The sequence below is a fragment of the Trachemys scripta genome, chromosome 1, assembly GCF_013100865.1.
Source record: "Trachemys scripta elegans isolate TJP31775 chromosome 1, CAS_Tse_1.0, whole genome shotgun sequence".
NCBI classification, from domain to species: Eukaryota; Metazoa; Chordata; order Testudines; family Emydidae; genus Trachemys; species Trachemys scripta.
In genome coordinates this window covers 194667208-194694267 of record NC_048298.1, presented here as the reverse complement: position 1 = coordinate 194694267, position 27060 = coordinate 194667208, and the positions used below count along the sequence as shown (strand labels likewise).

Here is a 27060-nt window from a genome sequence, read left to right as displayed (position 1 = left end):
TTTAATCTTTGCTCTACTACATGAACTACTTGTCTTGAGCGTAGGGAGTTTTTCTATAAAGCACAGTCTCAGCTCCTCTGAGGCTCGTGTATTGCTAGTTTCCTACATTAAATGTTTGTAACAGTTTTCAGAGAAGAGCTTTCAGATTTTATTCTATTGGAACTAATGTTCAGCACTGGTATTAGGCTGATTTTCAAGAGTTTTTCTTGGTTCAAATGATTAGGGCAGCTGTGGCAGGATTATAAATTAATATAACTCATTATTACTTACCCAGTTTGGTGGCAGAAGATCTCAGCAAAGATGGTAGTGGTTTTAATATCCTTAAATCAGATAGTGGAACTGTATGATTTTTTTCTTTCTAAAAACTATTACTACTATTTATCAGAAAAACTATTTTAAACAGGTTTGCAGTCTTTTGACTATCAACATTAAAATAGTTGACTTCTTTATACAGTAAAAGGTTTCCTCTTTCTTGAATGATTGTGAAATGAAGAGATTTGAATCTGTGGAACTGTGCAATTTAAGTCTAACCAGTACTGCAAGTGATTCTGAAAGGTACAGTATTCAATTCTGGCTGCAGTCAATAAGCCTGACCATTATTTATTGAAAAGGCAGCGAATTCAAATAAAATGTGAGACAATAATAGGAGACTTGACAATAGAATAATAATCTCATCATCCCAAATAATGGTGGTAGCGTATCAGTGTATTTTTTCTGTGCCTTTGTTACCACCATGATTGAGACTCTTCCTGATAGGCATGTTAGCAACCAATGTCTTCTCCTAGTCCACTAAACCACACTCCCTCATTTGTTTCCCTGTTCCCGCCTTGCTGCAGGACAGAGTAGCAGAAGAAAACTCCATTTTTGGCTTTATATTGAAATTTTGTTAAGCTATTTTTAGCCAATATTTCTAGCCAATATTTCTAACCTTGTCCTTGTTAAATGAGCAGCAGTGACAGGAAATTCCCTCTTCCCAAGGAATAAGAGTCTGCAAGTGCATCTGTGGTAGTGGCATAATTTGGTCCACTTTTATGGGGGGTTTTCTGTTGCTCCTGTGCAGGATCTTGGTGGGCAGTTATGAATGTGGTTGAGATTTAAAATACCTGAGATGGAAATAACAGAATTCCAGCAAAAACAACAAGGAGTCTGGTGGCACCTTAAGGACTAACAGATTTAGAATTCCAGCAGTCTACTTATTTTCATAGAAACGAAAAGAAAAAAATCCTGCCAAGCTCCTTGTTAGTTAAAATAATACTTGATGCTTACTAGGAAATCCAGGATGTGAAAAAGATAGTTGCCAAGTCTATGAGTAAGTGTTTTAAGTTATCCAGAGAAATCAGGGACATTTGGTTAACGGTTTCCTCAGGTTGACTCCTGTGTGGAATTGTGCACTAAGTCCTTGTTGTTCTGTAGCAATACCATCTCCACATCACCCAGCATCCACAGTGCCAGCAGCATTTTCAAACTCTCTTCTATACCTGCACCATTAGAACCTGCATTCTTTCAAATTTTGCATAATATTGGACATCCTAGGACTGTGGTCACCATTAGTGATCCATATTTCACTGCATTCTCATCTTACTGATTCTTAACTTCTCTCTCCACTTTTATCTGTCCCTCTTCAGCTTCTTGCCTTCCCCATCTTCCCCTTCTTTCACATAGCACCCCCACATCCTTGATGCCGGGCCCAAAATAAAGATATGTTTAAAATTAATTGGAGTTTAAAAAAAAAAGTGTACTTAGCACATTAATTCTAAGACATCCATGTTACATGCCTAAACTGCAAAACTTTTTTATACTCCTTGTGCTCCCTGAGCTTTCGTCTCCACCTACTCTCCATCACGCTCTTTCTTGCTTTCTTATTTCATCTTGTGTTTAGAATAAAATTTGAGAGGTAGGAAAAGTCTGTTTATTTGTGAGGTTCATTGCTTGCAGTGTGGCCCTAATGATCATGCTTTAGGGTTTTTTCAAAATAATGTTCTAAAGTCCTGTCTTATCTCTATTGAATTCGACATATGATTCGCATTTTCTGTCCTGATTTGGGGCAAGAAAAGCTTTTGTCAATCTTGATATGCATAGGATTCTTAAGACCTACTTACTTAGAACAGCTGAATTTAGAAATTCAGGATCCACTTCGTTCTTTTTGAGAATAAGCAGCAAGGGCCTTGGCTTCGTAGATTTGTGTTAGCTCCTGGATAAAGCTGCATACACCACTGACTGGGCCGTTAAAAGTCCTGGTGCATGGGAGGTGGCGCGGGCTCCGGGCAGCGCTTGCCTCAAGTGGCTCCCAGAAGCGGCGACATGGCTGTCCGGCTCCTAGGCTCAGGGGTGGCCAGGGAGGATCTGCGTAGCCCCCAAGCACTGGCTCCGCAGCTCCCATTGGCCGAGAACTTTTATTGCACTTTTGCACTTCCTGGTTTGGGTCAGAAGGGGTAGTGCTGAAATAGCACAGGAGACTCTTTTCATAAGAAATATACTGATTTTGCAATCCACGAGGTTCAGTTAAGCATCCAAATTTATGGGTACTTATCTAACCTGAAAGTCCTGAGATTCTCTTGTCGCTAGTTTCTGTATGAATCACTTTTCTAATCAAATTTTATTTAGAAAACAGAAGCTCAGATGCATTTTAAGAAATATTTCTATAGTAATGACTGTTGGATTATGCAGCAGGCAACATGGATTTCAGCAGCATGCACTTTTTTATAGGCTGCAATAGTGATTAATATAGAGTATTTGAAGATAATTAAAAGCAAATAGGCATAGTAGAAAATGCGGGTGACATTATTTTGTAAAGCTTTTGTCCACTGTATAATAGGGCCTTTTATGAGAGAATTTCACTTGTGATATTATGGGGGCAATTATCATGGCTCCAAAATTACAGCACTTTTTGAGTACAGAATAACTAGAAGAATTTACAAATAAATAATTAGTTTCAGTTAAAATTAATCTAAAAGTCGGTCCTTTAGAAAATTTAGCACCCAATATCAGTGGGGTTTTTTTGTCCTGAATGATCTGAATAACACAATAATACATACTCTTCAAGCTTCCCTGATACTTAAAGCCCACTGAAATGTTTTGCATAGGCTACATTCAAAGTTGTGTTTTAAGATTAATGGTCATTTTTTGGCATTATTCTGCTTATGTAAGTTTCTCTTTCAGCAGAGCCTGAATAATGTTCTTTAAAGAATTCCATAAAGAATTGCCATCTTTTTCAAAATGGCTGCCATCTCATAGACTCATAGACTTTAAGGTCAGAAGGGACCATTATGATCATCTGGTCTGACCCCCTGCATGCTGCAGGCCATAAAACCGTCCCTACCCCTTCCCTGGACTCTGCTGTTGAAGTCCCCAATCCTGTTTTAGGTGACTTCAATCGGCAGAAACCCTCCTGCTAGAGATCCCTGCCCCATGCTGCGGAGGAAGGCGAAAAACCTCCAGAGGCTCAGCCAATCTGCCCTGGAGGAAAATTCCTTCCCGACCCCAAATATGGCGATCAGTAAGACCCCGAGCATATAGGCAAGAGTCTCCAGCCTGACCCCTGTCAGCCATTATACAATTTACCTACCATTTCTTGGTTTTCCTTGACTACTATGTTTTACCATTAAACCATTCCCTCCATAAATTTATCTAACTTAATCTTAAAACCAGACAGGTCCGTCGCCCCCACCGTTTCCCTCGGAAGGCCGTTCCAATATTTCACCCCTCTGACGGTCAGAAACCTTCGTCTAATTTCAAGCCTGAACCTCCCCACGGCCAGTTTATATCCATTCGTTCTCGTATCCACATTAGTACTAAGCTGGAATAATTCTTCTCCCTCCCTCGTATTAATCCCTCTAATATATTTAAAGATAGCAATCATATCCCCCCTCAGCCTTCGCTTTGTCAGACTAAACAACCCAAGCTCCTCTAGTCTCTTTTCATACGACAGGTTTTCCATTCCTCTGATCATCCTAGTGGCCCTTCTCTGCACCCGTTCCAGTTTGAGTTCATCTTTTTTAAACATGGGAGACCAGAACTGCACACAGTACTCCAAATGAGGTCTCACCAGCGCCTTGTACAACGGAAGCAGGACCTCCTTATCCCTACTAGATATACCTCGCCTAATGCATCCCAAGACAGCATTGGCTTTTTTCACCGCCACGTCGCATTGTCGACTCATAGTCATCCTGCGGTCTACTAGGACCCCTAGGTCCTTCTCCTCTTCCGTTACTTCTAACCAATGCGTCCCCATCTTGTAACTAAAATTTTTATTAGTCATCCCCAAATGCATCACCTTACACTTACACACATTGTTTTCTTAGCAAAAGATTGCCACAGTCTTCGTTTACCTGATCATCACAGTGCTTCTCTTTGCCTTCTGACAACTTGGGGACCACCTTCTTCCTTAGAGGCAGCCTAGCAGCAATCCGATTGGAAAAAATAGTAGGCAGTGGCTACTTTGAAAAAGGATATCTTAATTAAGGCAGCCTTTGGTCTTGATTGCCTTTGACAATAATGGGGAATGACAATCATTTTCAAAGAGAGCAGTTCTGTTAATTTCTCTGAGAGTATTTAATTCTTCAGCCTCAACTGACAGAACTGTTATGAAAAATAGCAAAAAAAATTAATGGAAATATTTATTTTCAAAAACTACCTATTAAACTTAGAACTTCTCGACAATGAGGTCAGGAAAGAGAGATAAACTAGGGGATGGAGTTTGTACATGAGGTATATGAAAGGTGCAGGACATGAAGGAAAATGAGAACATTCTGTCAGATTTGTGCTGGTCTGTTGTGGTTAAGGCATCCAGAATATCTTACTGAATCTGACCCTAAAAATTAAAATAATGTAAAAAGCTTTTAAGGTTTAATATCTTATATGTTCAAATCATTATAAATATCACATGGTAATATTTTCTTTGGGTTTCTTGTTCATTGAAAATGTATGAAATTTGTAATTTTTAACAGGAAATTACCCGACAAATATTAAGTTAAAATAGAGATAAGGTTGAGAGTACTATATCAGTAGTTAAGGATTAGAGTAAAATAACTTAGATGGGCAATGCAGCTTTTCAAAAACAAACCCTGGAATTTCAAAGTTAAGGTTAAACTTAAAAGAAATCCAAACATATTAAGGTATAGAAGTGCACAGTTAGGGCACTCAGGCAACTTTAACTCTGCCTTGTACTGACACCTTAGAGGAAAAAAAAAAAAGGAAAAAAAAACGAATGTCTTTCATAATCAGTTTAATCTAAGCTGGAGCTACAAACACTAAAATGCCTTAATCATAAGCATCTTGTATGATGTCATACGGGGGGAAGAGTTAAGGTTGTTTTGCTGCCCTAACCTTCCATACCTCCGCATGTTTGGGTTTCTTTTAAGTGTAACCTTTATTCTGAATTTCCTGGGTTTATAATGCTTGCTTTTTTAAATAATTAAACCATCCTGTAAGGTATTTCACCCTAAAAGTTTTTGATTGGTAATATGTAATAAAGAAACTTTAATCCTTTAATCTTCATGGCATTATGACAGCAATGAAACATTTTCATAACCGTCCCCCCTGCACCCTCACAAATAGATTAAACGCAAAAAATCCCTGTATGTTAACTTGATTACTTGAACTACTAGGCCGTTTGCCTGACATCCTGTGACTTGATAATACCAGACAAAATGTAGTGGCCATTGGAAATTGTGTACACTGTTTTTAATATAAATGGTTTCAAATTGAGCTAATTAATCTTAATTCTCCATTCTTTGAGATGCTGATCTTGTAGTCAGCGAGCAATTCTGTGTCTGTTCCTATGGCTGTGGAATCATGAAGTATAGTGGACCCAAACTGTAACAAATCAAGGAGCGGGGGTCATATTCATTACTTAGAACTTTTTTTTGTTGAGTCTCATAAAATTGAAATATTTAGTGATAGTCAAATAATTGTTGGTGGGCAAAGAGTCGAACTGATTGTCTTTATATAAAGAGAGAAATCCTTCAGCAAGGTTTTGCTTTGTAAATTGACACGTGGCAGTGATTGACTATCTTTTTTTCAAATGGTAAATCTTGTTCTAGCTTAAAAAAAAAAAATCAACTAGAATAGAGTATTGCTTCCTTTCCAGTTCAAGCATTTACATCTGTCATCCTTATAAAAGTGAAGGTTTTATGAGTTTGTAGATTGGAACCATCTGTATGTAATTGGTTGTGGAAAGTTTTAAAAGTAACTTCATTTTCTGACACTAATTTTGTGTAATCTTTAACTACAGTATACTTCCAATTATCCGAATAGCATGGAGGACACTGATTTTATTCGGATAATCAAGAGGGCCAGGAGTCATTCAGCAGCAGGGTGGACCTCCCAGGCAGCTGGAGGCTTCTTGTTCTCTTCTTTTTCCTTCCCCTCGCGGTCCTGGCTGAGACTCTCTGCTATGTCCTGCTCATTCACTGCCATGACAGCAGGGCTGCAGAGGGCTCCTTGTGCTATCGCAGAGCCAGTGACGTCTGAACTCTGTTGGTGCATGGAGTAGGCTCCAGTTCTGGTAGGGCAGAGCAGACACCCTGGGCTGCAGGACTTGCATCTTGTGACAGATCCCTGCAAGCACCAGCCCTGCAGCAACTCAGGAACCCTCTGCAGCTCCTCTGCCACAGCCCCCGCTCCTTCACTCTCATGACAGTGGGGCTACAGAGGGCTCCCTGCCCTGCTGTAGGAGCCATTCAGCTGCAGAGTGGCCTCCGTTACAGCCAGGGCTCATCATCATTGTTCTCTTTGTAGTCCTGTCTGGTGATCTTTGCTCTATTATTCAAACCTCTGCCTTAACCAAATCCCTTCCTTGTCCTCCAGCCCAAGATACATGCCCTCTACAACATGTAGCTTGTGTTTGGGGGCAAGGAAGGGATTTGGATAAGGCAGAGGTTTGGATAATAGGGTTTTGGATAAACAGGACTATACTTTATTGCACTGTTACAGAATTGGTAGTATTTATGGATTTCCTTTCTTTACTGTCATGAGGTTTAATTGTCCTTTTTTCTGTACCTTCAAAATCTGCCTCTCAAAATCATACATGATTTTATTAGGTAGCTAATGAGAATTTTATGAACTCACTAGTCGAATGTTTGATAAACTATAACTATTTCAGTAAAATGCCCATCACACCAGTGGTCCCTTTTTAAAATGAAAGAATAACTCATGAAGTATGTATGCAGTAGCAAAAAGACTAGCATATATACTGCATTCATTTTGTAATAGCTTTTCATATGTATTACTTCTCTGTTTTGTTCTCCCTGCCAAAAGAGAGATTCCAAATTATATTTCATTTCTGATAGCTGGGAATAATGATTCGGGGTAGTTTTTGATAGTCATTCTAATTTTAAACCTGTGGCTGCATTGTAATGTGGTCTTTAAAAATTTCAGTAAAATATAAATATGAAAAACCACAGAATATTGAAATGCCAGTAATGTAAGTGTTGCAAATTTAAGAAACTGAAGATTTTAGTTTAGTGGACTAATGTGATGCTAGGGCTGAAGTTTAAACACACACAAAAACCTCTATATCCTCTGCAAACTTTGCAACTCAAAAGGTATCCTCATCTTCTTCTCCCATGACTTGATATTGTCTCTACTCATTTTCCAGCTGTTGGGACTCCCACAAATCTTAAGATCAACCATGACTGTTATATGCTTTGCTGGGTTAAGGGGACTATGATAGAAAGTCTCTTTATATTTTCTTAAGGTACAATAGAAAAAGTCTCTTAGCCACTTTGCATGTTAATGTCTACTTTGTTTAAGAGAACATCCAAATAAGCAGTGTGTTTGGAAGATGCTGGACAGTTGAATGTCTAGTCTGGTCAATTTTAAAGTCCCGACTTATAGTGATACTGAGAGAAAAAAGAATAAAAATAACCTAAAATTCATAAGAAAGCACATAAAACATTTCAGCTGTCCCCAGAATCACCAGCTTATTGGAAAAGCAGTCCCTTAAAAATTCATGTTCCACCTTTCTACCCTGTGGTCATCAGGTCTTATCCTCCCCCCTGCTCCCTAAGATTCTTCCTGCATTTCCTGTAGTCCTTCTCCCATACATGCAGATATGGTTTCTGTCTCCGAGGGATTCACCTAATACTTTGCCCAAACAGTTTTCAGGCAGTAAACAGTGGGCTACCTGCTCAGCACTCCTGCACCTCAGCTGTATTAGCTTAGCTGGGCAATGGAGATGAAAGCTGGCTGGCTGCCTTTGAGAGAGAGAAGCAGCTATAGGAAATGGGAAAGAGTGTAGCTTGGAGGTCAATAAGTGCTGCCAACAGTCCCTGAATAGTGGTGGGAACTAGTTTTAGTTGGGTCAAAGATGAGAAACCTTAGTCTGTTCTGGCCAGTTGTGTGTGTTGGCAGGTATATACATACTTTGCACTTTTAAGAAAAAAGGCCTCTCAAAGCCATGGGATCCTCCTGCAAGATGAGAGCCATGATATTAAAATATCCTGAAAAATGGAAACTAAAACTATTGCAGAAATTGCTCATTTGTGAAAGATGGTGAGACATTCATTCCTTAGCCCCACAACTTCCCAGTGTGTGCCCATCCTGTCTAACTCATATTTTACAGAAATAATGAATAATCCAGAATTTTGCTTCCCTACTATACTTTTTCAACTCTTCAGTCAATAATTAAAAGAATTTGGGCAGAAAATTCTAACACCACCTACTAGTTAGATTAATATTCGTCTAGGCCTATTGTGTTTAAAGTTTGAAGGAAATTGTGCACCAGTGGGATTCGGAGCCGAGCCATGTTGAGAGCCATCTAGATACCCTTCACGTGCATAGGGCTTTAGGAAGGCAGTGCACTAGAATGCTGTTTCCAGGATGCTCAAGAGTCCAAATCTTTTCTGTGAGCCTGGGCTACTTAAAGAGCTCCAAATTCATAACCTCTCTCTCCAGCTGCTGGGAGGGTGGGAAGAATGTGCTCCAACAACCATCCCCGCCCCTTTTATATTTTATGTGCCTTCTTTCCTCTAGATCACACCCTTACTGCTGATCATACTTTTCCCAAGCAGGAAAGTGAAATTGACAAGTTTCTGGTTGATTTCAAGGCTTCCTAATGTCTTCTAAGGAGCAGAAATGAAACTGGGCTATGGTTTTGTGACTTTCTTCTCACACAGTTCTGGAGTAGCAGCTTAGTGAATGTGAAAAAGAATCTCACCCTATTCTTTCACTCCTATGACAATTCCCTTTCAGGGTGGCCCAGGTGCATCAGAGGATTCCCTGTGCATTCTTTCATTGAGCTGCACTAACAGATGACTAGTCAGAACTGAAAGTAATAAAGCTGCACAAAATTGTCAGTGTAGTATAATGCTGTCAGTTTTTTCCATTCACTAGAGAATGTTTTTTATGCATGCCTGCCAATATTTGCAAACAAAATGAATCGGTAGATTAATTTGCATACCTTTGGTAAATTTACATTAATTTGCATATACATATTGCCATTTGTCCCTCTCAGACTTCATGCATTCATGCTACACACCCCTTCCTTCCTTCATTCCACATCCACTTTCAGTTCACTCAGTCTTTGCTTCCTCATACTCATTTACATATTCTTCCCAGGCACAACTCACTTTGCACTTACCCCAAGTCATTCTACATACATGCACACTCCCATTCCTCAGATATCTTTGCTTGCTCCTAGAGCTCTAAACTCCACATTTCTAAATGGTAGGCTAGGAAGCACCACTAATCTTAAGGGTAAACCTCCTACATTGGACCATCTTTCACCTAAGTTATAGAAAAGGGCAGCAAATCAGAGCTGCTATGCAGGTTAATAGACAGCCTTTTTTCTCCAATTTGTGCAAGAAGCTATTTCCCAGCAGTGTAATTAAAAGACTGGAGCATTAAAATACGGGTTGAAAGCTTCACCAAGAGTAGCTCTTCCCTCCTCAGGCTCTTCCAGTCCTTATTTAGGACAGTGGGGAGGCTGGAAACATTGGTACTGCCCTCCTTTCACTGAACAAATCTTTAACTAGCCAGTGGGATTGTGGTCAAGGGGTGAGGCTCCCGGAATCATCAACCCTCATTGAAGTGGATGCTGCTTGGGCCTACAACTTCCATGTTTTGCTGTGTCCTCATGAGCTGACCCCTGTCTTTCCCCACCTAACCTCCAGGTCCCCTGATAAATGGGAGTTTTCTGGAGGATCTCTCCCCTCCCCCCCCATGCCTCCCATTGTCTTCATGGTATGGATGTACCTTCCCCATCATTAGTCTACAGCAGTGATACTCAGACTTTGGCTCTCAAGCCACAAGTATCTCCTTTAATGTGTCTTCCGCAGCACATATTTAAAACATTGTGTGATTTAATTATTAACCAATCAGGATGCTTTCACTATGTTATTAATCAAATTGTAATTGAGAAAATAATAATGGTTGGTCAGTCATTTTGCTGTGAGAATTATAAAGACACACAATACACTGAGTTTCCCATCATACTGTTTAAATATGAATATATAGTACTATAGTAAATGAAACAATTCGCACTAGTGTGGCTCTTTTGGATAATGTTCATCACTAATTTGCTCCTGAACCACTGAGGTTTGAGTATCACTGGCTGCAGGTTGCTACCACACAAGACCACTGTTTCCCCCGATCTAAGTACCAAGAACGCCAGGGGAAAGGGACACAGGCCACCTCACAGGCAAACTGAGCTCTGCTGGCACCAACTTGCCAGCCTTGTGGAAACGCCAACATTGTGAGAAATGTTGCCCAGCCCATGTGATGCAGAACCCTCCCACCTGTCCTGAGCAGCTCCACACCATTGTAGTAGGACAATATTTTTAGTGAGAAAGTTGGAAAAAATATTTTCCCATGTGTAAAGTGTCAAAGAAATATATGGAAAAATAATGTAATATTTTGTGTTAGGGGAAAAAATACTATTCAAACAGTGTTCCATCCTTTAATTTTGCTTAGTTCTCAGTGAATCCTGGAGCCTTTCAGTATCATTAATGCTTTAATTTAATTTTTATCAAGAGCGGGCATTCTCACCATAGTCTTTATTTCAAATGGAGTGTTCAGAATACTTTTGGGGAAAATATTGAGGGTTTTTTCCTACCAATAGAAGCCTTCATCCCAGATTCAAGTAATTATTACTTTTTCCCCTGTAATGCTTCCTTTCCTTTCTGGGAATATTTGGTTCTCTTTACCCTTCTGTTTCCATGTTGGAATTTCTTTGGATTGGGGAGCTTTGGAGGTTAGGGGATAGTTGAACACAATTTTCTACTTTTTTATATGTCGTCTACCAATTCTCCCCTTTACTCCTATTCTGTCCTGGCCTCTATTAGTACATACTAACCTGCTGGGGTATTGAAGATTTACTAATGTTTGTGAAGTACTTGGATATTCCTTAGAGGTCTGCTGTAGAAATACAGAATAGTCTTCTGTCGGATGTTTATAGATTTAAAAAAGCTAGAGAAGCAATTTCTCAACACCTGTAAAGGGCTGCTTTCTGGATCATGTAGTTCTAGAATACACGAGAAACAAGTTATTCTCATCTTGGAACTAAGTAATGCACAGGTGTTGGTTCAAGAAGTAAGTATAGTTGACCTACTAAATAATAGTGAGGCACAATATTATTAAATTCAGCATCTCAAATGAGGGATTATATCAGAAATCTGCACAATACCACTAACCTGTAGAAAAAGGGCCTTGTTTAGTTTATTTAAAAATAACTAAAATAAAGTGAGGAAATTAAAGTCCAGCATGGGAGGCTACAATAAGACAGGAATATAAATAGTGAGTAACCCTAAAACAAGAAAGAAAAAAAAACACAAAGGCAAAAAAATGGTTTAAATGTTGAAAGGTCAAAGTTTTACTTGTTAAACAAGTAGCCTCCAAAAAAAAAAAAAAAATCCAACACAAGTTAAGACAGTAGAAAGAAGCATACATTTTAGATGATAAAATAGAAGATAGGAATTTGAAGAGCAAATTGCCAAGTATATTAAAGCAAGTAAGAATTTTAAGTGAATCTGTTTTTTAAAAATGCTGGTGTTTGATCCTGAGAATTACAAATGAAGTCCAGTGAGTCGTACATAGTACCATGGAAAGTGTTTGAAACAGTAAATAAAGATAGTTATAAAACACCTAGATTACCCTGTTCTGAAAAAGAAAACTATGACTAATCAATAAGCTAAAATTCTTAGGGCACTTCAGCAAAGCATAAAGTAGTACTCGTTGATATTCGTTTGGACTTTTAAAGCCTTTGACAAAGTCCATCACAAAAGGCTATGATGGAAACTAATTAGCTGGGGTGAGAGGTAAAATTCTGTCATGAATTAGAAACTGGCTATGAGACAGAAAATGTAGGAATAAATGGTTTATTCAGCATGACAAAAGGCTAAAGGTGGAGGAAGAGGAAGAAAAAAATTATGCACTTTTTGTTTTGTTTTTATGGTATAGAAAATCTAAGAGGACTGTTATCAAAAAGATTTTTTTTCTTTTTTATTACTTAGAAATTCTGATCTTGTCTGCTGTGAATGACTGTTGAATTAGTAAAATGATATCACGAGAGCTGAGAGTGAAGTTTGAGCATTTAATTTTTAGTCAGCTGAACTATTCGTTTTTGTTAACTTCTATTTGCGTGTCGAATTGACATATAGGAGAAAGAATGCCTTTGTTAAAGATTCATCTTTATCCCTCCTTCAGTTAAACATGGAAACTTAACATTTGCATCCTCTGAAACCCCCACAAATTCATCCACGCAACCAGATTTAACATTGCTGATATTTCAGGGTGTTTTTTTTTTTTTTTTAAAGCAACAACATTTTCTTTCTTTCTGGAAAAATCGTATAGGCCTTGATATACAGAAGTATGCGTGCGCGCGCACACGTGATAAATAGGAAGACTGTCATGTGTTAAATATATTTAATTATGATTTTTAAAAGGAGATGAATGCAGATTGGCAATATTTGCAGATGAGTTATTTAGATTAGTCATAAAAAGAAATCTTTGAAGAATTACAGAGGGACCTAACAAAGCAGAATGATTGGACAACTTAATGGTAGCTGAAATTCAGTGTAGACAAATTAAGGTAATCTGAACTCATACACATTTGAGTTCAAAATTAAATCTAACCATTTAGCAGACATATTCAGGGTCACTGCAGAAGGCTGAACATAAGCATACCCATACTGGATCAGATCAATGGTCCATCTAGCCCAGTATCCTGTCTTTCAACAGGGGCCAGTGGCAGATGCTTTAGAGGTAATGAACAGATCAGGGAAACTATCGAATGATCCATCCCGTCGTTCAGTTCCTGTTTCTGGCAGGCATAAGTTTAGGAACATCCGAAGCATGGGGTTGCCACCTTGGCCATCTTGGCCAATAGACATTTTGATGGACCTATCCTCTATGAACTTATCTAATCCTTTTTTTAAGCCAGTTATGCTTTGGGCTTCACAACAGCTGCTGCCAATGAGTTCCCCGAGTTGACTGTGTGTTGTGTGAAGAAAAAGACCAGCGAGAAGGTTGGCAGACAAGCAAATATAGGAAGTAGCTTTAGGAAGAGGAGTGAAACAGAGGAGTTGAGGCTGGAGTGGACAGCTACTTCATTGGTTGAAGCCTGTGGTAGATAGAGGGCATGAGTTCCTCTGCCTCAGTAGTGCCATCTACAGGTGATGTATTCTGTAAGAGAGGGTGGACTCTGCCAACTAAAGAATAAAGGATCCCTGCAGTCAAGGAGTGAAAGACTAATTTGGTAATCTTGCATCCAGGGGAAAAGTTCAGATAGACCCTAAGGGGGACAGCTGTGGCATAGCAAGAGAGACTAGGTGAAGGTTTTGTGTTTGGACTTTGTGTAACCTGGAAGGGGGAAATTTTTTGGTTTGGCTTGAGGGCTGAACAACCCAATTACTGAGAAGGTAGACCAGCAACCAGCAGGGAAACTGAGGCATGGCAAGACATAAGGGACACCACTACAGAGGTGTAAAGAATGGGATAGAAAATGTTATGATATCATTGCATAGTGATATTATGCCCTGACCTGGGCTAAAGGTTCAGTTTGGCTTTCAAGGAAGTATAGCAAAGCTAGGAGCCCAGAGATGGGCAAAAATGAAAAAATAGAGGCATGAAAAGTTTCATCTGAGGAGAGATTGAAAAGAGACCTGTTAAGTTTAGACAGGGGAATAAGTGGCAACACGATAGAGGTATGTGAAATAATAAATAACTCAGGTAACATAAGAACAAGGTGATACCTAGTGAGATCGAAAGATGCGTTTAAAACTGATTTAAAAAATGAAATGCTACTTTTACACAATGTATAAGTAACCTGTGAAACTCTCAGCCTTATGTTATTGAGGTCACGAGCTTAATAGGATTTTAAAAAGGATTAGAAATGTATTTGCGTAATGGCAACATTCACAATTATAGAGGTTTTTTTATTAGGGGATATAACGTTTCAGGAAATATCTGTGGGGAAGAAAATTCCCTTATGAACAGGTTGTTGAATAATTGTCTGAGGTTTACTGCACTTTCCTCTGAATCATATGGCATGGACCGCTGTTAGACACAGAATACTAAACATGATGAACTGTTTGTCCATTCCCTGATTTCTTTGTTCCCATAGAAATTTCTAATGTTTGTTCTCTGCCCAAACAAATGAGTGATTTTCTATTTTGTAAGGTTTGAAGAAAATCTATTAATCTATTTTTTTAATATCCAAATGTGAAGAAGGTATTTTCATAATTTAGGGGGAAAATCACATGCTATAAAGTGTTCTTATAATTAAAATAATTTATTCAAAACTTGCCATTGACTTAACATACAACAAAGACCACATTTATTTCAGGTGTTTGAAGACAGGTGATTAGAAATAACAAAATGTTCCTTCATTTATACTGAACTTTTAATGTCTCTTCAGTTATGCATATGAGTGTATCAGGGGCATTGCACGGTGAAATAGAATGTACACCTGTGGGTTTTTTAAGACTGCTCAATTTTAATGTTGACCATTCAAGATCTATCTTGCTTGCAAATCTCTAAGGTGCCACAAGTACTCCAGTTCTCAAACTGGGGGTTGGGACCCCAAAGTGAGTCAGGACCCTGTTTTAATGAGGTTGGGAGGACTGACATTAGACTTGCTGGGGCCCGGGGCCGAAGCCCAGGAGTGGCTTCAGCCTTGGGTGGCAAGGCTCAGGCTACATTTCCCCTACCCAGGGCTGAAGCCCTTGGGTTTTGGCTTTGGCCTCCCACCCGGGGCAGCAGGGCTCAAGTTTCAGGTTTGGCCCCCCTCCTGGGGTTTTGTCAGAAGGGGGTCGCAGTGCAATGACGTTTGAGAACCCCTGAAATAGATACATGTGTTTGGTAGCAAGAAAGTGTCCAGTTTAGCATGTCACCAGCTCTGAAGGGCACATTATATGCTTGGTATTGCAATCCTAAAGCAGGCACCAGTCAATCTGTGATCAAAAGATTGTAAATCTTTTGAGAGTGTGGACATCCTACTAACAATAGTCCAACCCACCTTCTGGTTGCATAACCCTACATGCCTCTTGAGTGACAGATGTCCAGTCCAGTTCAACTACCACCGAGCTATAAGTGTAACATGGTGGGTATATTTCACTATGCAACAATGAAGTACAACTGCAACATTGTTTGGTATTTTAAGTCCCAATTGAGCAACACATTTAAGCACGTGCTTTTCTGATGGATTTAAGCACATGTGTAAGTGCTGTGCTGAGTCAGGGCCTTGTGCAGCAACTATAATAGGCAAAGTGAACATGACACATTAAGGCATTAAAATTGGTACTGTATGTAAGCTCTTCGAGGCAGGGACTGTCTTTTTGTTCTGTGTTTTTATGGCAGTTAGCGCAGTGGGGTAGGTTCCTAGGTGATGTATCACATTACAAATAATAATATGCAATAATACCAACTGCAGAACTATATGTGCTATGGGAAGCAAAATTATAGTAGCCATGGGAGTAATAATTTTGAATTTCTTCTCCTTAGGAGTATAAAATTTCAAACACTGCATTGCATCAGCACAGGGTTGTTTTGTTTGGGTTTGATTCCACTGTTCTGCAGTCATTCCAATTAATTTCTGAATTTACTACATCAGAAACTGATCTAGTATCAAATTAGTTTAGCAAGTAAAATACATGCAGAACAATGATTGGTATTCACTAACATTTGATCACATATCCTTAACTCTTATGCAGAGCTACATGTGTAACTTTTCATACATCAGAGTTAGACTACAACATGATGAATTTTGATGGTGCCCTTTCTCAGAGTTCTTACCTGTACTCTTGTATTGAACAATAGTGTGTGACAGAGGGTTATTTGTACTGATCATTTGTTGGGAAAGATTTTGTGACTATTTCTAGTCTGAAAGAGGGCCATGTCAATTAGATATTGAGAATATTTCAGTACTCCAAGTAGGTCCTCTTGACATCACACTCTTCTTTTAAAATAAATAATGTTTTGTACATTTATCCTTGCAGGTTAGATAAGACTAAATAATTTAAGATGATACTGTGCCACATAAGCCCCATATGTTTATATGCATATAAAATCTCATCTTTGTTTGGGGGAAAAGGATTATTAATTTTGTACTTGAAAGTAACCGTATAGTCACACTCCTAGACAAAAAAAATGCAGTATATCTTCGTTAATTCTCACTTCACTAATCTTCAGGCACAGTAATTTAGTCTTATTGTGCTTCACAAGAAAGATTTAGAAGTTGAGTGCTGCAGGGTGACTTTAACAAATTATTCTACAATACGTATATGCTAGTATACTGTGAAGTACAAGTATAAAATTAAACTCGTCAAAATAAGTAAATAAAGTACATTACAGCATGGTAGTTTTTTAATTGTATGTGTTCTTACTGGGTGATGTGCAAATTTTCAGTTTGTGACTGTAACAACCTTTTGTATGAAATTCTGTGAGAGATTCTGTGTATTACCAATTTAATAATGCTATGTCCTCTGTTACCAGATAGACTTGATCTGAAAAGTGTTTTTTGTTCCTCACTGCTATGAATGGATCACCTGGTAGTCAGTGCCAATTAATAAGGTTCTACTGTACTTCAAGTTAAAAACTATTTGCTATGTTAATTATAATTCAGATTATTTTCTTTATTTTGAGATTAGTTATTTTTTTAACTAACGGTGGTGTTTTTGTAAATTTGGGGAGAGGGGAATAGTGAGAATAATTTAAAATAATTTCATCTTACTAAATAATGAGAATCCTTGATTAAGATATATCCTGGAGGTTCCACTTAGCCCGTAATTGTGGTTTACCCTTGTACATCATTCATATTTTCTGTTGTACACAACGTGTAACTAGCACGTATTCAGTAAATATACTTGTAATTTTTTTAATCAAATGTTCACACAAACAGCTCTCTTTCCTTTTTAGGAATCTGGGTAAAAATGGCTTATCTAACAGTAGCATTTTATTGGATAAATGTCCACCTCCACGACCACCGCCTCCACCATACCCTCCCTTGCCAAAGGACAAGTTGAATCCACCTACACCTAGTATTTATGTAAGTATCAACCGACTGGCAGGAATAAATTGGTTAGGGCTTTTTGTAACTATATAGCTAGCTTTTTAATTTAGATAAGTATTGAAACAAGGTATCTTATTCAGAGCTAAATTTTACCTACAGGGATGCAACATATGAAAAGGCAGAATTTTGAACCCAAAGAGAATCTTATGATCTATTTAAAAAGAAAAATATTGTAAGTGATTCAAACTGAGAATTCCAGTGTGATTGCTAAATTGAAATGAAAACACATTAGGAATGCTTTTTAAATTTTTAGTACTTCAAGTAGTGATTTAAAAAGTCAGACAATTCATGAGACACAACTCTCAGTAATAATTTAAATGCGTTTATAAAATATTTTAAGATGCATTTGCATAGTATTACTCAAATGGTTATATGAGCAGATAACTAAATGGAACTCTCCTGTCAATATCAAAATACAGCAAAGAAAATCAATTAAATTTGCAATAGCAATATTGTAGCAAAAGATTAATATAAGGAAGAACCTGAGGTGTGAAAAGCTTTCATGAGAGATTTCCTTACTCATGCCTACTTTCTGGTATGGCAGTATATTCTGACATCAGAATCGAGCAATGTCCCAAATACTGTGTAAAGCTAAGTTCCTTGGTCATGGAGGAGTAACTTAGGCTCTTACAGCATCTCCATAGTTTTTATCCACACAGTGAAACTGACGTTTGCTCTGGAGACATGACCTATACTGACCCCTAGAGGCAAAATGTTGAAAGTTTGGCAATGTGAGCAAAATTAGATGCAACTAACAATGTAGTAATTAAGCATTTTTTTAAAAACTGACTAAAATCAATTGTTCTACTTAATGGTAGAGATAATGTAGATGACATTTCTGTTTTAGTTAGGCAGTTTCCTTTGAACATTATCTAAAGGATTATTTTATAACTTTTGAAAATAGTCTAACAAGACAGTATTATCTTATTCTAAAAAAGAATTTGATAGACTTGGAGATTGTACAGTAGAGGACAAAAATAATTCTATGAATCTTAGTTATTAAAATACATATTATAGAAATTAGGTATGTTCTTTGGGGAGGAACAAGAAATTAAGGAAGGAGCTCTGCTGAGGTAAAAATAATGAAGAGATGCTGTAGAGAATACATGTTACTAGATTTTTGGATCTATTGTCATGTACAGAAATAAACTGCAGCAAAATTGAGCTTAGAAAAGTCTTGCACCAAAGTAGTCTGGATAGAATTTCTACAAGGGAGTAAATTATAATAAGTAATTTAATTTCAAAAGGAGTGAAACCAGTATTTAATGAGAAAATATTGTGTGATATAAATGCTAATTCACTAGTGTACATGAAAATGGATAGCATTCCTGATCTCCTCCTGTTTTATTATTTGTTATTTTACTAATGAAAAGACTAACTTCCCCTGAGACCTAATACTCCTTTGTAATTTGCAGTTGGAAAATAAACGTGATGCTTTCTTTCCACCTTTACATCAATTTTGTACAAATCCAAACAATCCTGTTACTGTAATCCGTGGCCTTGCTGGAGCTCTTAAATTAGGTAAGTTTGTTTTATACCAAAAAAAAAAAAGACAGAGTAGACTTTTCTTTCCTACATACATACATTCCTTTAGAAAGTGTTGGGAAATCTCTGAAGTGTTCACAGTTTTATTTCCTTAATATATTCATGTTTGTATAACAAGGAATTAGAGTAATATGTAGTCTGCAAACTAAGCAGTATTTCTGTGGTACTTTAAAAGAACTTAGCATCCAACGGCTTCCATTGACTTTAGTCAAGCAGGTGCCTAACCATCTATTTCAAAACCTAACATGAGGCTTCTATCTTTGAAACTCTTGGCCCACATTGTTTTGTGCCTTAGTTTTCCTTCTGTAAAATGGAGGATAACAATTCACCTGCATTGGTAAAGCATTTTGAGATCTATGGATTAAAATTTTTGTATTTGCTAGGTATGCTTATTATTTAATAGAAGTATTTTTTGTAGAGGCCAGGATTTGTCCGAAATACATATTTTCAGAAATAGTAGATGTAGTCATATCTGCTACTATTTAGGCAGTGTAGTCTCTTCTAGGCTTTTACAATCATATGTGGGGAAGGCTTTTTACTACATCAATATTTAATGTGAAACCTAAATAAACTGGATTGTGTTTATCATATCTGAAAAATTACATATTTCCTTTTCAAGTAAAATATCAAATGTTGCGCTTCAGATACCTTTAGTTTCTTTAAATATATTAATCTCTACCTTTCCAATTATAATTTAACCTTTTCATTATACTGAACTATTATTTATGAACTGTATTAATGTTCTTTAGATCTAGGACTCTTCTCTACTAAAACATTAGTGGAAGCAAATAATGAACACATAGTAGAAGTGAGGACACAATTACTTCAACCAGCAGATGAAAACTGGGACCCCACTGGAACAAAGAAAATCTGGCGTTGCGAAAGCAGTAGATCTCATACTACAATAGCTAAATATGCACAGTACCAGGCCTCCTCATTCCAGGAGTCATTAAGGGTAAGTACATCTTAACTATTTTATAAAGAACACAGTAATTCTGCAAACAACTTGTCCTCAGTAACAACTTAAAACATGATCATATGATTTTTTTTTTTATTTTTAAGGAGTCCTTTCCATCAGTTGGTATTGGGAAGAAGGGGATTCCCATTAATGTTCAATGCACAGCTAAGCACATAAATTCCCTGTGAATGGATGAGCAAATAGACTATAAGGTGTTACGCACAAACCCCTTTAGTTTCTTTAGTGTAAGACTATTAGTTATCACTTTCACATTCATTTAAAACTGTTAACTTAAACTGATATATCAGTAGTTCTCAAACTTTTGTACTGGTGACCCCTTTCACGTAGCAAGCCTCTGAGTGCGACCCCCTTTATAAATTAAAAACACTTTTTAATATATTTAACACCATTATAAATGGTGGATGCAAAGCGGGGTTTAGGGTGGAGGCTGACAGCTCGCGACCCCCCCATGTAATAACCTCACAACCCCCTGGGGGGTCCCGACCCCCAGTGTGAGAACCCCTGTGAGATATAGTAGTATGTAAACTCAGATTTAAAAGTTGTTGAAATTTTAAAAATGCATTTAAAACTTAAATAAAAAAAAAAACTTCACAAAAATATTTTTACATACTATTTCTCAATTTCCAACTGAAAAGTACTTCGAAATAAAATTTGTTTATTCAGTGTATGATGATATAATGTTTCTGTGCTGCTTTTTAGAAGCCAACACGCACTGTTTTCCTTCAACTCAAGTATTTGATACAGTAGAAATAATGTTATAGTTTCAGAAATATGTCTGTTAATGCTTTCTATATCTGATATTATGTAATGGCATTCTGTGTTTACTGTTATGTAATTGCCCCTATATTTGGGAAGGCCTCTGGTTCTAAAATTAATATTTTCTTTTTATAAAAACATTGTTTCAATACTAAAGTGAAGTGTTCATGTTTTTTTTAATAATTTTTTGCTAACCTTATCTAATATTAAAAAAACAAAAAAAAGTTTTCTAGTTTTTGTGGCCCCAAATTCTAGTGGTGAGTACATCCTTGGAATTAACTTGGGAACTCCTGAAAGCTCCACACAGATGTGATCCTAGATACATGAAAATACTAAGCTAAATAGAGCAAAGAGTGCAAGGTATTTCTGACCAGCTCTGTCTTAGAAGAGGTTGGGAAGCAGCAGTAGCAGAGGGCCGAGGACCGGTATTTTCACTGTAATCACAAGGGAAGTGGTGGTGGGCTGGGTGAGGTGAGAAGGACAGGAGAACTTTTAAGTTAGAACTTGCCCTGCAGACAGGAGAAACAAGAACTTTGTGAGCAGATTAGAACAGGCGTGTTGCAACAATTTGTATAGTGGGAGTGCTGAGAGCTATTGAACAAAACTGTAAATGAATGGAAACCACTTCAAGCCAGGGGGTGCGGTAGCATCCCTAGTTCTAGCACTGATGAATTAGAAGCAGTAATATGTGGTAGGAGATCCAAGTCTGGATTTGTAGTTGCAAGAAAGTGGAGAGGACTAATCATGGGCTGTGAGAGAAGCAGGAGAAGGAATCAAGGACATTCTGGAGGGGGTACATTGGGGGATTTTGATGGCACTTGGATTGGGCTGATCAGGGACACAAATGGGATTTTTCTAGATCTGCAATGGTGATTGGGGAAATGGGATATCCACTGAAGATTTCCGGCTGCTGTTTGGGGAAGTGAGCGAGGATTGTATTCTTCCAGATCATTCCAACGCTGTTGGAAGGTGGGGGCTACCAGAAGCCTTAAGCCCCACTGGTTCTCAGGGCCATAAGGTAAGCTAGAAAGGGGTCAGAGGATGGGGCAGAACCTTATGCAGAGAGTGGGGTTGGGGAGGTGTGTGGCTCGAGCCCTGGTTATTGTCAGAGGAAGAATCTAGAAATATGCAAAGTATTTGAGATGGGGTGCTGGGCCAAACTAATATTTCTGTCAGTAGGGAAGAAGGGAAGCAAATGTAAAAGTGTGTGCATAATTTGCTTTCAATAAATTTTAAAATATAGAGCTAATATGTTAACGTTCTCAACTCTTAAGTTTGTCAGAGTGTAGCTGTATCAAAACTTTAAGAAATAGAAGGAAAAGAATGCATATAGGCTTCCAGAGCAGCGAATGTTTGATAATGCACATGAACTGGCATGTTACGAGAGGTCAGCCAGAAAGCCTCTATTGTCATTAACTTTTGCATGAAAAAAATTGCATAAATGACTGCAGTATTTTCAAATCAGATTTTTTCTGTCTCTTAACAAGTTACTAGTAGCAAAGAAATGTAAAATATACATGTACATGTTAAAATGATCATAACACAATGTTCCTTTTCCTCTTTTATGGAAGTCAACAAAAACACTATTCCTATCTCATTCTTATCCCCAATTTCCCTCTAATCTTCAAAGCAACCTTTGGACCGGCTCTAAAAATTGTCCATATAAAAATTATAGATGCAAAGGTTTTCATATTTTATTTGATTTGAGATTAAATCTATTAATACTATGTGATAAAGTGATAGGAAATGTCACGTTTTTGTTTTGCAGGAGGAAAATGAGAAAAAGAGTCACCACAAGGACCACTCAGATAATGAATCCACATCTTCTGATAAGTGAGTTAGGTATAAATAATATACTTCTATAGTTTCTGTTCCAAGGGATATACTTGATATGTTTTCATAATTTTTACAGCTCTGGTAGGAGAAGAAGAGGACCTTTCAAAACAATCAAGTTTGGGACCAACATTGATCTGTCGGATGACAAAAAGTGAGTCTCCCTGCAATTTGTCAGCTTTTATAGTTATAAACAAAGTTGAGCCAACATGCCCACCTTTATTATTTATCTAGAGTTTTTCCTATTTTATTTCCTCACATCTAGGTTCCTGTAGCTTATTTTACTTTTTTTTTGTATTTAATAAAACTATGCATACTTTATCCCTATCATTTTCTGATATTTATTTGGATTTGGCTCCCAGTTAATCTTAGAGTTGCTTATCTTATCATTGGCTACATAACAGTTGCTTCAGCAGTTTAAAAGAAATATGTGTTTTTCTGATAACACAGCAGCAGCACCATATTGCCATATAGGAAACACATATCTTTGCAAAGTGTTAGAATTCCCAACCCCTAAATTAATTGAAACCAAATGCTTATACAGTTAAATTCTTGGTGTTTTGAGGCAGGTAGATGCCAGTTGCAAAAGTTCTATAATAAACAGAAACAAATTCATGATGTGAGCCTGAAAGTGTTTTTAAAGGCTGAGCTGCATGTTTTTCCTAGAGAGAGCTTGAAGGAAACTTAGGATTTTATCATAAGGCCTCTAGGCTTCTCAGTATACTTTCCTTAGTTACAACTCACAATCACAGTAGCATAATTGAGAGGAAGACAAACAGTGTATATAGCACCAGAACACACCCTTCCTATACAAAACATCCCTTTACATATCTCCTAGTCCGTGTCATTCTGTGTATATAAGTAAATTCCAGTCTTTTGTTCTCTCATCTTGTTTGTTCCCAAGGATTTCACACAGTATGCATTAAGACTTTAAAAATGCACTTCCAAAAGACTTCATCTTCTCTCCTAACTCTTTTCTTAGCAAAGAGTTCTGATGGGAGGCTTGTATTTTAAGAGACTGTGCATTTCAAGAGAAAAGAATGTAGTTTGCTTCCATTGTCTCTTAGTATAATGCTGATTGGTACTAAGCTAGTGACCCTAGAGAGAGAGAGAGAGACTAGTATTCACTGGGAAAGGGGACTGGGACTGAAACGAAAGTTTTGAGAATTGGAGACTGGGGGCTTGTCTCCACTTACCAGGGAATCGACATGTCGCGATCGATCCATTGCGGGGTCAATTTAGCGGGTCAAGTGAAGACCCGCTAAATCGACCACCAATCACTGGTCTCCAGTACTCCACCGGAACGAGATGCATAAGGTAAGTCAATGGGAGAGTTTCTCCCATCGACCCAGCATGGTGTAGACACCGAAATAAGTCCCCCTAACATACGCGGACTCCAGCTACAGTTATTCACGTAGCTGGAGTTGCGTAACTTAGATCAACTTAGCCTCGTAGTGTAGACCTGCCCTGGGACTGGGACAAGGAACCAGGGGTATAGAAGAGGCAGGACTGAGACAGTGCATGATGGAGGGAACAGATTAGTAGTAGTCAAATTTTGGGGAAATGAGCCAAAGATTCTGTGTGCACCAAAGCATACTCCTCTCCAGAGCCTGGAATAGAACTCGAGATCCCTGAGTCTCACCATTCCTCTGCTGCCAGCAAATATCTGTCAAACCCATTGGCAAAGTGTCTCATCCCCCACAGAGGATAACAACGTACTGTTGCCCACCAGTTACTCCATTAGCCCAAGTGGCAGAGGTCTGTATAGTGGATCTAAAAGTTCCAACCCTACTGATTAACCACAGGAGTGTCAGTACAATGCCATACGATGGATTTTTTTTTTTTTTGGTGTGCTTTTTTAAAAACCTAGAAAACTACATGCACAAAACATGCACTCATAAGTTAAGAAACATAGTCCCCTTGTGCATATGTGCAAAGACTGTATATCATGATCACATACTATTATTTCCACAGGACTCTGTCTCATTTGACATTTCCTAACTTCTGAGTGCTTGATTTTGCAACCTTAATATTTTTTAAACATAGGTTTGTGTGTGATGTATCCACCCTTCATGCCCATCATTGTATCCTCCCATTTTTTCTCATAAGCTTAATGTTCACCACTTGGGCTCTACTTTTGCATTCCTCTTCCAATCACCTATATGCCACCTTTTCTTCATTCCTCCCTCCCACTCCCACTGGAATTACTCCTTTCCAGGAAATTCATCCTGATCCATAGCCTCCCTCCTCTTCTTCGAGTGATTGCTCATGTGTATTTCACAATAGGTGTACGTGCTTGCCATGTGCACCAGTGCCGGAAGTAGCAGTACCCATAGACGAGTGCCCCAGCGACCTCTGGAGAGGTGCCTCCATGGCGCGGTTTAAGAGGCGCTGCGCGCTCCCCCCACCCAAAGCCGCTAGTGAAGGTGCTTTGGAACTGCTCTGCTCCAGTTTCGCTGTGGGTCGTCCCCAAAACTGCTTGTTCGCTCAGTGTATGGTACCTGTAGTTAGTTAGTTAGTTAGTTTAGTTGAGCTAGAGCGACTGGGCCAGGGTATGCCCCGTGCCCCAGGTTGTAAGCTGTGCAACACTTGTAGGCAATCTATGCCACTGAGTGGTCCGCACGCGGACTGCCTACACTGTTTGGGGGAAATCCATCTCTCAGCGATCGCTGCAAGATTTGCAAGTCGTTTAAGCCTTGGACCAAGAGAGAAAGGAACATTAGGCACCGGGCTATTTTGATGGAGTCGGCCCTGACCCCGGCTCCGGAGAGCTGCTCCAAGTTGGCCCCCGGTCACCAAGATGTCGGTGCGCGGCAATCCTTCGGTGCCATCGACTAGTCGGCACCACTCTCCTTCTTCGCCACGGCACTGGAGTAAACCCGGGACAGAGGCTAGACCCATGTCAGGCAGTCCTCGATCCTCACTGGCCTCTAGGCCTCCGACTCAAATCGAGCGGAGTAGCCTCTCCGGATGTCTGGATGCCCTCCACACCGGAGGCCCTGAAGGTGGCCTGGGACATTATGTCCACGCCAGTACCAGGAGCACCACCGATGTCAGCCCTGCGCTCCAGAGGCAAGTCACCACTGGGATCTCCGCAGTCGCCCTGGCTCGGTACCAGTCTCGATCAAGGGAACATTCCTGACGCCGTTCGCCACCCAGCGACTGTTCAGGGCAAAGTCCACGTGGATCGCCCTTCACGCCCACGGGCTGTCTGGTTCGGTTCCATCTGACCAAGACTCTTGGCACCGCCCCACCTCAAGGAGCAAACGCCAACGGGACCAAGGCAGATGTTGCCAAAGGTCCTCGTCTCGGAGGGGCTGTCGAAGCCCGTCAGAGCACGAACGTTGATGTCATTCACGTTCATCATCCCACTCCAGGACCCTGCCACGGCACTGCCTCCGCAGCCCAGACGTCGATCGCTGGCATCTCGCCATCATGGGTCCACCCGCTGGAGCCGATCGCGGAGCAGCTGTTACTGACAGTACTGGTCCTCCACGTCGGGATCGTGGTCCCGTGGTTGGCATCGCTCCCGGCACTGCCGCTCCTTCCGGTCCAGAGACAGCGGCAGGTCATATGTCAGCCCGGCCTTCCTTCGTAGTCGTCCATCGATGGGCCAGGCCAGCCACGCCGAACAGCCAGCTCTGCCGGTGCCACAGCAGGTGCTGTGCCACCAGACACCGTGGCTGGCTCAATGGTACCAGTGGGCACCGTGGCCCCTGACGCAGCCCCCGGTGGAGGCTCGCTTGGTGGCCCGAGCCTCAGAAGGACCTTCAGCCTCCCTCTCCAGATCTCCGAGGAACGAGTCGGTGGGACATACATCCTCGGCACTGTGTCCAGAGACCGACCAGGTGGTGGACCCTCCGGTGCCGGTGGACACCCAAAGTACTGCGCCGGCCTCCTCACCCTCCCCGGATGAGGCGATTATGGCCCCTCCTCCTTCCATCCCACAGGAAGACTTTAGGGCCCACCAAGAACTCTTAAAAAGGATGGCATCAAGCCTCCACCTCCAAGCAAAGGAGATGGAGGAGCCCTCGAACTCCCTGTTTAATGTATTGTCCTCCTTGGCACCGGGCAGGGTGCTTTTGCCTCTCCATGAAGGAGTGGTGAAAATTTCAAATGCCCTGTGGCAAACCGCAGCCTCATTGGCCTCCATCTCTAAGAGAGCAGAACGCAAGTATTTTGTACCTGCCATGGGGCATGAATACTTATACACCCACCCTGCTCCTAACTCCTTGGTGGTTGAGTCAGTCAACCACAGGGAACGGCAGGGCCAACCAGCCCCTACCCCGAAAAATAAAGATTCAAGGAGGCTGGACTCATTTGGAAGAAAAATTTATTCATTCTTGAGCTTCCAGTTACGGGTGGCGAACCACCAGGCTCTCCTGGGCCGGTATGAGTTCAATCTAGGGGGCTCCCTGCCCTTAGTTCAAGCTGCAGCAGA

General features: G+C 39.7%; 1 protein-coding gene across 8 annotated transcripts in view; it reads left to right on the top strand.

Annotated features, from left to right (window-relative positions):
* KDM6A (lysine demethylase 6A) overlaps window positions 1-27060 on the top strand; it is a 306138-nt gene that overhangs the window by 253228 nt on the left and 25850 nt on the right. For 5 of the 8 annotated variants that reach the window (XM_034753936.1, XM_034753925.1, XM_034753963.1 and 2 more), the window contains 6 exons: window positions 17353-17482; window positions 18922-19027; window positions 19801-20006; window positions 21646-21804; window positions 22555-22619; window positions 22699-22773. In XM_034753936.1, coding sequence (XP_034609827.1) covers window positions 17353-17482; window positions 18922-19027; window positions 19801-20006; window positions 21646-21804; window positions 22555-22619; window positions 22699-22773 — 741 coding nt within the window. The remainder of the gene's footprint in view (window positions 1-17352; window positions 17483-18921; window positions 19028-19800; window positions 20007-21645; window positions 21805-22554; window positions 22620-22698; window positions 22774-27060) is intronic. The other 3 variants (XM_034753952.1, XM_034753982.1, XM_034753974.1) reach the window with 1 other exon arrangement.